Source organism: Gossypium arboreum, chromosome 1 (assembly GCF_025698485.1).
Source record: "Gossypium arboreum isolate Shixiya-1 chromosome 1, ASM2569848v2, whole genome shotgun sequence".
Classification (NCBI taxonomy): domain Eukaryota; kingdom Viridiplantae; phylum Streptophyta; class Magnoliopsida; order Malvales; family Malvaceae; genus Gossypium; species Gossypium arboreum.
The window spans coordinates 34,538,538-34,551,661 of record NC_069070.1 but is presented as its reverse complement, the minus strand read 5'-3'; the positions used below and the strand labels follow the sequence as shown (position 1 = coordinate 34,551,661).

Here is a 13,124-nt window from a genome sequence, read left to right as displayed (position 1 = left end):
TTCAAAATTTCTATTTTAGCACAAATGTCATTTATTAATCTATTAATTAGATTTTAGTCGACAATATGTGAGAATAATAAATTGACATAATATTATATATATAATAATATATTTGTCACCTTAGATTTTGAAAATAATAAAATTTAATGAATTTAACAATTTTCAAAAGCTGAAATTTAATATTTAAAAATATAAATACTAAAAATGCTTTCATTAATATATAGGAATTAAATCCATAAGTTTGATAAAATACCAGAAGTAATAAATGAAATATGACTCCGACGATCTTAAAAGCCATATATATAAGCTACAAAATTGTGTCTTCACTTGCATAACAGTTGACCGAATGAAGTCATTAATGAATAATAAAAAATTATTTAAATGAACAGTTGCACACATTCTAACTAGATATTTATTCAACGATATTGGCATAGTTTATATTCCCAACATAAAGTAAAAAAGCAATTTATTATTCAATTTAATTCTCATGATCATGGTTGGAATGAGATCATCATGATGATGATGTTGTACTTCGAACAATATGTACAAAGCAACGTTTAGTCAACGGTTCATGGACTTTCTACATCCGCTTCTGGAATCTCAGCTACCTTTGTGGAAGACAGTGATGGAGGAGGTGATTTCTTTGTGGTTCTATATTGTTGCACTACCAAAACAGATGCTGATGTTGAGAATTCTGCGGAAGTCAATAGGCTGCCTATTACCCCTAATTCAAGGCACTCGGTCTTGGCAGCATTTAGTTTGGCTGTCGCAGTGACATGATTTTCAGGCATTTGGCCCACCAAGAAAAGGTTGCATCGGCTGAATTCTCGAATCGCTTCAATGGTTTCCCTGGAGCTTCTTACTACTCTTTCTTCGTAACTTATTGAGTTTTCATTAGAGGCTTTGTTCTTGAATTCCATCAGGACTCGATCGTCACTTGTGTTTATATCAGCTGTGACGATCTCACCCGAAACTTCGGGGCCTGGTACGAAGCGAACAACGGTTAGACTGATGCCTGGGTGCTCGGCCATACGTGTGCCATAAGCGAGTGCTTCGCGATCGTCGTGTCCACCGAAGAACAAGACTGTTATGATGGAATCAACGTTGCTAGCTGATATATGCGTCGTTCCACCTAGACCACGATCAACTAAAATGCCAACCGAGCATGGTGCTTGCTCAAGAACTCGCTTGTTGACCAATTGGTAGTCAGTTCGGGTTGTCTCGAATGTTCCGTCTACCCTCTGGTGCTTATGGAAGGGGAGAATTATCATGGCTGCCCTTTTTCTTTCCGCACTTTCACAGATATCCTCATGCAAGCTAGAAATGGATGAGATCGCAGTCATCGGGCGGACCACCACTCGGCTTAGTTGCCTGAAAGTCTCGAAAGCAACCACAATTTGATCACCACCAGACTGTTTCACTTTATTCCAAAACGGTAACCCATTCTTTCTTGCCTTATGGACCATAAGCATGGCGGATGGCCTTTCTGAGAGCTCCATGAGATGCAATGCATAAACACATAGTCCTTCCTTTTTCTCAGTACCACGTGAAGCCTCAATGAGATTAATCATAGTGGGAATGTTTCTATAACTATGGAAGCAGGCCAATATACGAAGCTGAGAGTTGCTCTCTTTCCTTTCAATTGTCTTGTGTTTGTAGTCTCCTTTACCCTGTCGTTTAGCTGGCTTATATACCGCCATCACAAGGGGAGTAGTTATAAAAGTTGTAAAGACGGCCATCAAAACCATGATTGCAAATGTTTGATCGTTTAAAACCTGCAAAATATCAATTTTAAAACATAGATTAACTGAGTTTATACATATATAAGGAAATGAATATAGAGGCCAATCCAATCTCAAATAAGTAATCAAGTTTCACCTTTCTGTCTTTACCGATGTTGAGAACGATGAGCTCCACCAAGCCTTTTGTATTCATAAGGAACCCGAGGGCTAAAGCCTCACTGAAAGGCACATTGCATAGAAGGGAAACGGAGACAGTGCCGGCTATCTTTCCGAAACATGCAGTAATGATGACTAGAACAAGGAGGCCCCAAGACTGAGCCCCTTGAATTGTGGCAATATTTGTTTTCAATCCACTTGACACAAAATACAGAGGGAGAAAGAGGCCGGAAACAAGGTCTTCAACTTTTTCCACTAAGGCACCAGCAAATGGACCTTCTTTGGGGACAAGAACTCCAATTACAAATGCACCAAACAAGGCATGGATTCCAATAAGGTCAGTAACAAAGCCTGCTGCCAAAACTGCTGTCAAAGTTGCACATACATACAATTCATTCACCGGTTCACCCTCAGGGCAACGTTGAACCATCCATTTGAATATAGGAGGGACAATGAATGTACATCCGACGACAAAACCAGTACCACACAAGAAAACCCACAATGATACAAGAGGAGAATTTCCGGTTCCTGATAAGGCAATGGCAAGAGCTAGTAAAATCCATGCAGCCACATCATTTACTGCAGCAGCTGACATTGCCATTCGGCCTATATCAGTGGTTAAAAGCTTCAGTTCAGCCAAAATACGGGCTAAGACAGGAAAGGCAGTGATGGATAGAGCAACCCCCATGAAGACGAGAAACGGAGCTTCATCGACACCCTTTGAGATAGTTGCGCGAAGGGCGTATGATGTTCCTATTCCTAGCATAAAAGGTAGGCTAATCCCTGCAACTGCTATAGAAAGAGCTTTCTTTCCTGTGCGGCGAATTGATTTCGGATCCAACTCAAGACCGACGAGAAATAGAAAGAAAAGGAGACCAAGGTTAGCTAAAGTATCCAACACTGTATGGCTCTTAGCTGGGAAGATTGCATTCAGATACTTTTCGTTTCTACCAAGAACTGATGGACCAAGTAATATTCCACCCTACAAAAAAGATTCCAAGCCGTTAATTCTGCCCCGATTGTTAATAAAAAAATCCTGAAGAGAGGAACTTACGACAATCTCGGCGATGACACGAGGCTGCCGTAGAGGCCTAAGAAGAAAAGCGAGAATACGAGTGAGTGCAACCACAAGGCATATCTGAAGGATGGCGAGAGGGAGTGCAAAATCCAAAGGGTTATCACCCTGGAACACCCCATTCGATGTGGCTTTCATTGGAGAAGGACAATGGCTTGAACTTGAAGTATTCGTAGCCATATTGCACCACTACCAGTACCGATAACGCTAACGAATCTGCTATTGATAAAATTCAGTCCACCTGGTTACTGTATATACAACGGAAAACAATTAATTCAGGAAAGAAAGATTAAACTAGTAAACATCAATAGTGCCATTCAAATCGAAATTATCATCTAAATCTTAAACTAATTATACTTGAGGAATCTCAAGTTATCACCTTCGAAAGATATCAAGCTCAAATCACAGAAAAAGCGGAGTTTAAGAAAAATAAAATAAAATAAAGATAGAAGAATCTCCAGTTTCTGTAAAGTTCTTCTAAAAAAGGGTATACACTAAATATTTACTAAATTAGAGCCTGCTACATTTATTATTAAATAATAAAATATACGAAACGTGTCAAGACTGTGGGCTAACAAACAATAAGATAAATTGACTAATAATATAACTTGGTAAAAATAAACTAGAAAGTTACACTAAATTTTAAAATATTGAAGTTTTCGGATTTTAAATGTTCAATTTCAACTTATCTTTCATATTATTTATGTTTAGGTCTAGTTATAATTTTTATTTAAAATTTAAATCTAAATATATTTAATCTTGTGTTTATCTTTAAAGAAAAAACAAACTAAAATACATCCATGGTGTGTAACGGTGATTTTCTCATTGAACTATATTAATATAATAATAAATGTAAACAAATCTAAAACTTTAAAATTCATAAATTTAAAAGCTTATTTCCATCTTTGGAAAAATTGTAGATATTTTCTTAATTACCAAATTGTTGATATTAATTGCGGTAATCCATTTCAGATATATTAATGAAAATATAAGGAAATTTACAAAAATATATTAATAATAGTAATCTAAATAAATTAAAAAGCGACAATCTTAGCTTGATTCGCATGTGCATTGTTGCCAATGTAGGAGAACGTGGTGTTTAAGTGCATTGAAACACATTATCCTCTTATCTATGGGTTGAGGAGGAACTATGGATAATTCTAAGTATCGTGTCAAAGAAAAGTAGATATGATCAAAATCTATCACGACAAGATTATTAAAAATTTTAAAAAACAAAAATCACTCAAAAAATATCAATCTAATGATTGAATAACATATGTTATTGAATTCTTTTCCCTTAGTAAAGAGATAAAATAAAATATAAATATGTTATATAAAAATATTTAGTATATTACCAATTGAATTTTTAAATTTTATAAATAGAGTTAAGGGTTGATAATGTCCAGTAAAATATTTAAAAGATACATATGACAAAATTTTAATATTGTAAATAAGAAATACATTATTAATATATCAAATACTAATTATATAAATAAAATGATATTAATTCATAAAAAATATTTATATTAGTATCATCTAGTAGTGTATGAGAATCATTAAAACTAGGCACATGTTTGGGGGCATTAGGGTCTTTTCAAAGCAATTTACATACTTTTTCAACGTAGTTGACGTTAAATCAAAATATTTTGAGTTTTCGGCAAATGTCCTAAGCGAATTGCCTGCATTTGCTGTGAATGTGTTTCCCTAAAGCAATGATCTGAAAGCAAGATCTGTAATTCAAAATTTTGAGTCCTAGTTCCATCCATTCCCTCAAACTTGCCACAAATTTACGATCTCAACCACTTAAACAAGCGTAGAATCCCAACTGTTATGAAAAAAAAATGAATGATCCGTTTCAGTCTCATAATAGATATGAAACCATACTATCTTATAACTCTTTAAGAGGACGATATGTTTGCTTTTTCTCTCCCGATATTTTTATCTGATGATTTTCTTAGTAACCAAACAGAAAACTTTACTTAAGAGAAAAACGAGAAGAAAAATGAAAGAGAAAAAGAGAGTCCTTACTACTTACCTGAAAAACTTGAGAGCACTGTTGTACTGTGAGAATCTCTTAATCACACTGGTTTTTTTTCTATTCATATATGTGATGAGAAAAACCTCTCCTGTATAATCAGTGAAGAAATGAAGCAAGACAATTATGAAAGAATGAGAGCAGCCTGGCAAACCCAGCTTCCTTATATAGACCGTAGGGTGATCATTTAAATTCCAGTTTTGCCCTTTTATTATCAACAAGGCAATATTTAATTTAGCGAAGCAACAACCCCTGGCATACATAATTTTAGCAAAAGTTTATATAAGAAATAAATAAATTAAGATTAACTCATTTAGTTAGAAATTTTAAGATTTGGATTGATTTTAAGTTTTTAATTTACATAATCAATAAACTTCTTTCTCTTTTAATAAAAAATTAGTATGGTTCCATGCTTTGTATTAGATCAATTATTTAGTTGTGTCAAATTATAGAAAGAAAAGTTGAAGGTTATGATATACTCTAAATCTTTATACACTTTATACATTTACAATTTAGTCTTCATACTTTTATTTTCAAGAACTTATTACCAATTTAATTAGGCAAATATGCCTATTTTAAAACGAAATGAGAGTTTTAGACCCTTTTCCGAAATTTAGGAAATAAAACGTTTTAGAGAGAGAAACAAAAAAACGAGCCATGGAAAAAATACTTTTTGAAAAATGCGTTTTCTGTTAATAAATTAGCTTCTCTAGTTAGATGGTCAAATAATAGTGATTTTTCTTTGAGTCCCAGATCTAATTCCTCTTCTAAGCACATTTGTATTTTTTTCATGTTGTTTCAAGTTTTTATTTTATTTTATTTTATTTTAATTCATCTTTTAACCAATAACTCTTTTATCTATATAAATAAAATAATAAATATGTAATTATATAATAAAAATATTTATTTTATATATGTCATTACGTTAAAAATATTTTTAATTAATAATTCCTTTATTTATATAAATAAATTAATAAATATATAAATATATAATAAATTTTAAAAAAAAAAAACTGGGCTTTATTGATGAAAAAACAAAATAAAACAGAAATCAATCCAAAACAAAGAAAAACAATCCAACAAAAAAACCAAAGCCCCAAAAAAAAGCCTAGAAAACAGCTCCCGAAGTGAACCAAAATCAACAAAAGAAACCCTAGTAAGCTTTCAGTCAAACCCTCTAGAGAAAGAAGCCAAATGTTGAAGGATGTCACCGTGAACAAGACAAATTAGGGAAATCGACAATCGCAAAACACAGAGAAGCAGTTACCAAATCCAAGAAGAGAGAAACATGCAAACCAAAGCCCACATTCCAACAGAGAGAGTCCATGCTCCCCCAGTCATGCGAACCACGAAAATAGTGAGTTCCTACCATAGGCCAAAACCCCCCGAAACCCTAAGTCAGCAAAGATGTTTCAACTGCCATAGACACCTAATCTTGAGACAGCCCTATCAAAGGCCGCCGCCGTAAAAAGAAAGGTAGGCTCCACACCCACTCTGTAAATAGAACCCCCGTCTCATAACCCAATTGATTCTAATAGATTGACCACCCAATTTGCGATGTAAGGTACATGCGCAAAGCAAGAGCATGAAGGTTGTAACTCCCCAAACCCATATCCTTCGCTGGAACAGAGTTACGGAGTATTACTGGAACTTTCAGAATATTTTCAGATAAATCATGTCAATCACTATTTATTTTCTGACATTATTCAAAACGTCCCTTAAATTTGCCCTCAAGGCCCAAAATAAGCAATGGAATCGAGCTGGGACTTAATTGAAAACTCTAAAATTTTTTTACTAGTTTTTAAAAATTTTCCAAAGTGCAGGGCTCACACACCCGTGTGGTCCAAGGGACACGCCCATGCTACAGGCCATGTTCGACCCCATGTAACTCTCTGACTTGTGCCACACGGCCAGCCACAACCCTGTGAGTAGGTCATGTGATTAATTAAATACTCGAAATTAGGTGCAGGTTTCACACGGCCAAGACACACGGTCGTGTTCTAGGCTGTGTAGCACACACGGTTGAGACACACGCTCGTGTCTCTACCCGTGTGCTTAATTCTGAGCATTCTGTTTTCTCAAATTTAATATACAGGAGACACACAGCTTAACCACACGCCCATGTACAAGGCCGTGTTTCATACATGGTCTAGACACATGCCCGTGTGTCTGCCAGTGTGGATAAAATAAAGCCATTTCTAGCTTCATTTCTCACCCAAAATTTTTAACTAAGTTCCTGCACCAAACTTACATCCAAACACTAACTAATCCAAGCATTGAATTCAAGTAATTTATAATATCTAATATGATATATTGTTACATGCATTCATGCTTTTAATCTTACTTTTTATAAGCATACTCATTTAACCTTTCTCAATCAATCAATAATAAACACTTATGTTATCTCCATAGAATAAACTTAATACATATATACATATACCAAAACATAATCATCACTAGCCATTCTAATGGCTATATTACAATAATCATTTACATTACATGCCAATATGGACAATTTAACCTATACATGCCATTATAACCATAATTGTTTTACCATATGTACCGAAATAAGCTAATGGACAGTGTGAATGATCTCTGCCAAGCTTCCATTCTAACGAGCTTCCGATTTACTATAAAACAGGGAAATAAAACTAAGTAAGCATTACATTGTTAGTAAGTTCGTATAACATGGTACTTAACTTACCATTCATTCTATTTTGAGGTAACTATGCAATGTATATTCAATCAATTTGACCTCAAGCCCTACATATATTCTCATTGCCCTTGTTAGTCATATATTCCATAATAACATCAAAACATATGTAGGCTCAACAACAATCAAGTTTCCAGGCACATATGTTTTCCACAACATGTATTCATTTAACATGTATAAATCATCTCTTTATATTACAAGTATAATTTCATATAATTCATCTTGAGTTTAGATTATTTTATATCAAAACTTTACTCATATTACTCAAAATATCAATGTCACATGAGTAATAGTACACTCAAAGTGTAAAAGTCTATAACCAAGGATGAACATATTCATCAAATGAATTCAATGTACAAATATCACCATCTCATGTTTTCATATATCAATTGTCATGTATCCATATTTTCATGTATTTCAGACAAATACATGTAATAACTCATTTCTTATTCATATATTCTCATGTCAAGATTTTTACCCGTTGAATTTTATTCGGAATATCGATGGATACACAGGTAGTACACTCGAGGTGTATAAATCAGGATCTGTCAATTCATGTCCAATGGTACTCATAAGGTACTATCTCAGGGGGTACACTCTCGAGCCACACATGTATGCAACAGGATTATCAATCCAGACTAAATACTATCTCCAATATATATTTACTCAATAGAGCTTAGACAGGATTATCAGTCCAGGCTAAATCTTTTTTATGACATATGCTCTAATGAGCTTGATCTGGATTACCCGTTCGGGCTAAATCCAATCCATAACATATGCTCGAGAGGACTTATTTCAAAATTACCCGTCCGCAACAAATGTAGGACCTCATTCATTTCGGGAAATCACATATCCATCGATTTTTCCTTTATTCAAATGGGATTTAATATTTTTCAAGCATTATTAGGCATGTGATTATTTCATACTGTAATGCCCCAAAATATTTGTTTATCTTTCTTTAATTGTGTGACACAATTGTGTATCTGCTTCAGTGGTTAAGTGCTTTGGCTGTGTGTAAGAGGTCCCAAGTTCAAGTCCTATCTTTAGCAAATTTTGTTATTTTTGGAATTAGGCTTTGTCCTTGTTTAGCAGGCTTATTTTTAATTGCCGGTAATTTCATATCAAAATGAGCCTATTGGTTTAAGTGGTAAGGGAGTTAGGTTGTTGGAGGTCCTGTGTTCAAATCCATGCGTGAGCATGGATGTTATTTATTTTGCTCGATTTTATGATAGTAGTTCGGTGGTATTGGGATTCCATGGTAGTTAGATGTGATTTAGTGAGGAGTTATCAGAATATTCCATGGGATTTTTATTTTATTTTTTTCAAAAAAATATATCGTTTCTCTCTCATCCATAGAATTTCTAACGTCAGTTTCTCCTCCCTCTCTGTCGAAATTCTACCTTTCCCTCTTCTCTTTTTTTCCTTTTGGTTTCTTTTTCAATCCGTCTTTGTTTGTGCAACGTTTGGTTTCGCGTCGTGTTTGATAAGTGCTTCAGAAGCTTTGTGTAATGGTTGGATGTTTGGTTATGTTAATGATGTGTATCTTGTTGCTTAGGAGAAGATCTAAGGGCTAGGGACTTCTCATCAGTACTGTAATTATAAGAAATCATCGTGCTCGTTTTAAGGTAAGGGATTCGGTTGTCTATTGGATTGTGAGGAGACTTGATTTTGGTCTTAGTTTCGATTTAAGCTACTAATTCGGTGGTTTGTTGGTCAATTTTAGGTTCTAATGGTCTTGGAATTACAATTGCTGCGAAATCGTATCAGGTGTGTACCCGAAATGTAGAAAAAAAAAGAGATTCGACGAAAGCTAAAAAATCCTACTGTCGACGCCACACAGCCGTGTGATTGACGAAAGCCAGGCCGTGCGCATGACACTGCTGTGTGATAGTCGGAGTGTGGCCGTGTGAGCCACAGCAGTAACCCACACGGGCATGTGGATCTATTTATCTAAATTTTTCTTAGGGTTGCACGAGTCATCCCAAACGAATGTAGGCCTACTGCAGGGTCGGTAAGGGCTAATTAAACTCTAAACTTTATGAATTGTTTGTTTGATATTCTGATCTTATTAGAATTCTGATGCATGTCTACATACACTATTATCTGCTATCTGTATACGATCATAAGCATGCGAGCATGTTAGATTATTTTTCTATACTTGTATATTTCTGTATCTGATATTGGAGTAAGGATGATATATATTGGAGGAAGTGTTCTGAAAGGCAAATTACGCTTATTATTTGGCAGCATGGCTGCATTATATCTGTTATGTGGCGCAACGATACTATATGGTGTGTAAGGATTGGTAGGTGTTTTAAACCCCACATGGTGTGTAGGGATAATCAGAGATGGTGTGTAGAGGTTGGGGGTGGGATTCTGATTCTGATTTGTGTATCTGTATCGATAATGGGCTTAGGCCCGAATCTGCATTTGACCGATTCTGTTTTACTGTATGTGTATATGCTTAATTCTATGGGGTTACACACTGAGTTTAAGTAAACTCACTCTTTTCTGTCTGATCTGTACAGGTAATCCACAGAGTTAGGCGGATCGATGTAGCGAGGGACTCGGCGATGACCACCTGTTACATACTATTTTTGATTTGGTTTTACTTTTAAATTTTCGACTTCCTTTTTAGGTATTTTTGTAAAATGTGGACTTTTCAGACTGTTGTTTAGTTTGGGTTTGACTGCATATTATGCTTTTAATGTTGCCAAACTTGACAAAAGCTCGGATTTTACCAAAACTTGCTTTCTAAAAATATTGAACGATTTTTCCTAAACTTAACGATTTTATAAGCTTCCATTGAAAAAAGGCACATCGTAAGACATTTCGACTAATTAAATAAACGTTTTGGAATAAATATAAACAAATAGGAGTTAAATAATCGAGATTGGTTTCTACCGAGATAACCCCGTTTTTAAAATCCATTCCATGTGATATCGCTAGATTTGGCCATAACGTCTAGGCCAAGTTTGGGTGTTACACATGCATCTATAACATTCATATAATTCAAATAAACATATTCCACATTCGTTTCAAGCATATAAGTAACATTTTTATCATTTATCAATTATCGGGAATTATTATTGATCGGGTTTTGTCAGATATATTTTCAATGTCATATATATACAATATTTATACAATTCACAAACACAACATTTAATTCAAGCATATAAACATATGCAATTTAGTTACACGAACTTACCTCGACAAATGTTCGTGTACATAAAATCTACTAATCCGACATTTTCCTCTTTTCCTCGTTCTAGTTCAGAATTTGGTCTATCCGGATTTATCCGAGTAAATTTAACATCAATTTATCATATTTCATATTCAAGTGGATTCAATTTACATCCTAGGCAAAATTACCATTTTGCCCCTAACTTTTTTATAAATTCCAATTTTGTCCCTAGGCTCGGAAAATAAAATTTATGCAATTTACTCCATATTCCAAGCCTAACCAAAATTTCAATATACAATTTACAGCACATATATTCTATAAATTTCATAAATTTTCTTCAATTTTCACAACTTTACATTTTAGTCCCTAAATAATCTTTCCATCAAAAATCACTTTGTAAAAGTTGTTTGTCTATCAACAACCTTTCATTTTCTACCATAAATTTCACCTTTTCAGCATATTCATCCATGACCTAATTTCCATACTTTGATAACTTTTCAAATTGATCCCCCAAATAGATAGATTAAGCTATCCCGGTTTAAAAAATATCAAAATCATTAAAAAAAGGACAAGAAAACTTACCCAATTTGGCCAAGAAAGCTTGCTTTCTCTTTTTTAAGGTTTCCATGGAATATCTGGGGAAGAAGATGGTATAAAATAATTTTTATTTCTATTTAATAATTTATCATCTTTTAATTATTTTGATTTCCAATTTAGTTCTTAGCCTTTTTCTAATTTTCCATGGATGAATCATCCAAAAATATCTACTAACTTTTCATTAATGGTCTAATGACCATATAAGGACCTAAAGTTTTGAATTACATAGCTATTTAATCCTTCTAGCTACTAGAATTCAACTTTTGCATTTTATGCGATTTTGTCCTTTCTGTAATTATGCATATAATCGATAAAATTTTCTTATCAAAATTTTCACATGACATTTCTAACATAATACGAACCATGTAATAAAATAAAAATAAATTTTATTTTGTCTCAAATTTGTGGTCTCGAGACCACTATTCTAATTTCACCAAAAATGGGTTGTTACAAAGATACATCGTCATTGCAAAAATGTCATTGATGTAAGGCCCTAGAATTGATGTATCCGTCTGAGGAGAGAGGAGCTTTCGAATTACCATGAAAGAATCACCCTTGAAAATGACTGAATGGAACCCCAAATCCAAGACCAATAAAATTGCATGGAGATAAACCAGTGCCTCAGCAGCAAAAGGCGAAGGTATGTGTGAATTGAGTACTGTTTGAGAACCCAACACCTTACTTGTGTGGTCTCTAATGACAATACCTGCACATAAACAGTGTTCAGAAGCACGGAATGCGGTGTCAAAATTTACCTTTACAAAGGGAGGATTTGGAGGCCGCCACCTTTCAACACCGATGAGGCGACCAGGTTACCTCTGATTCACCACATCCTATTCCAAGAGGTAGGCCTGAACTCTACGCACAAGGACATGTATTTTTATAGCATTATTATTATGAACCCACCTATGTCTCGCATGCCAAATGAACCACAATGCACACACTACTTTTCGGATAACTTCACCAGCAGACACTGTGAAAATGGATAGTAGCCAATCCTGTAATGAGACAATCAATGCTTCACTGGGCCATGTAATGCGCAAGGATCCCCAAATAGCAAAGACCAACTGGAAATCTCGGAAGATGTATTCCAAAGTCTCATTAGAAACCAGGTACCGAGGATATAAGGCAGAGGCTCGCAAACATTTGTGATAGATATTAGAGTAGCTAGGAACATAGTTATGAAAAATTTTCCAAAATGTAATTTTGACCTTTACTGGAAGTTGTAACTTCCATAAAGTAGTGTAGACCAATCTGTAAGAGTTTGTAATCCTTGTTGAACCCGAAGAAAGAAGAAGTCTGTAGCCACTACGAACAGAGAAATGACCTAGAACGCTAGTGACTCTAGCTTCATCCCATTACCTCGAAAGAGGGTTAATGGAATCTAAAACAAGTAAGGCAGAAGCATTAACATCAGTGTGATGCAAATTTCTGGTAGGTAAACCCAAGCCCCAAGCATCATTCCAGATCTTGATATTCATCCCCATAACCACGCATCAACAAAGCTCCATCTAAAGCAACCCCTTCGCAGACCAGATATTCTTCCATAGGTAAGAAGGGTAAGTTCCAAAATTTGCATGCATGAAATCACAACGTGGATAATATTTAGCTTTTAGGGCATA

At 34.7% G+C, this 13,124-nt stretch overlaps 1 protein-coding gene across 2 annotated transcripts; it reads right to left on the bottom strand.

The window, feature by feature from the left end:
- Nucleotides 1–398: 398 nt before the first annotated feature.
- LOC108477189 (cation/H(+) antiporter 18-like) lies at nt 399–5,140 on the bottom strand. 2 transcript variants are annotated; one of them, XM_017779659.2, is made up of 4 exons: nt 5,009–5,140; nt 2,953–3,221; nt 1,879–2,880; nt 399–1,775 (listed from the first exon to the last, which is right to left on the bottom strand). In XM_017779659.2, exons 2-4 carry the CDS (start codon nt 3,151–3,153, stop codon nt 570–572), a joined length of 2,409 nt encoding a protein of 802 aa, XP_017635148.1. In that variant the 5' UTR covers nt 3,154–3,221; nt 5,009–5,140; the 3' UTR covers nt 399–569. The 2 variants fall into 2 exon arrangements, with proteins under 2 accessions (XP_017635148.1, XP_017635149.1); XM_017779660.2 differs by lacking the exon at nt 5,009–5,140 and adding an exon at nt 3,353–3,487.
- Between the last annotated feature and the right edge of the window lie 7,984 nt (nt 5,141–13,124).

Excerpts from the sequence above, each read along its gene's own strand:
- LOC108477189 (XM_017779659.2), bottom strand. The coding sequence starts at position 3,153 with ATGGCTACGAATACTTCAAGTTCAAGCCATTGTCCTTCTCCAATGAAA. Across the intron at positions 2,881-2,952 it reads GTGTCATCGCCGAGATTGTC|GGTGGAATATTACTTGGTCC; the intron begins GTAAGTTCCTCT and ends TCTTTTTTGTAG. Across the intron at positions 1,776-1,878 it reads ACATCGGTAAAGACAGAAAG|GTTTTAAACGATCAAACATT; the intron begins GTGAAACTTGAT and ends GATATTTTGCAG.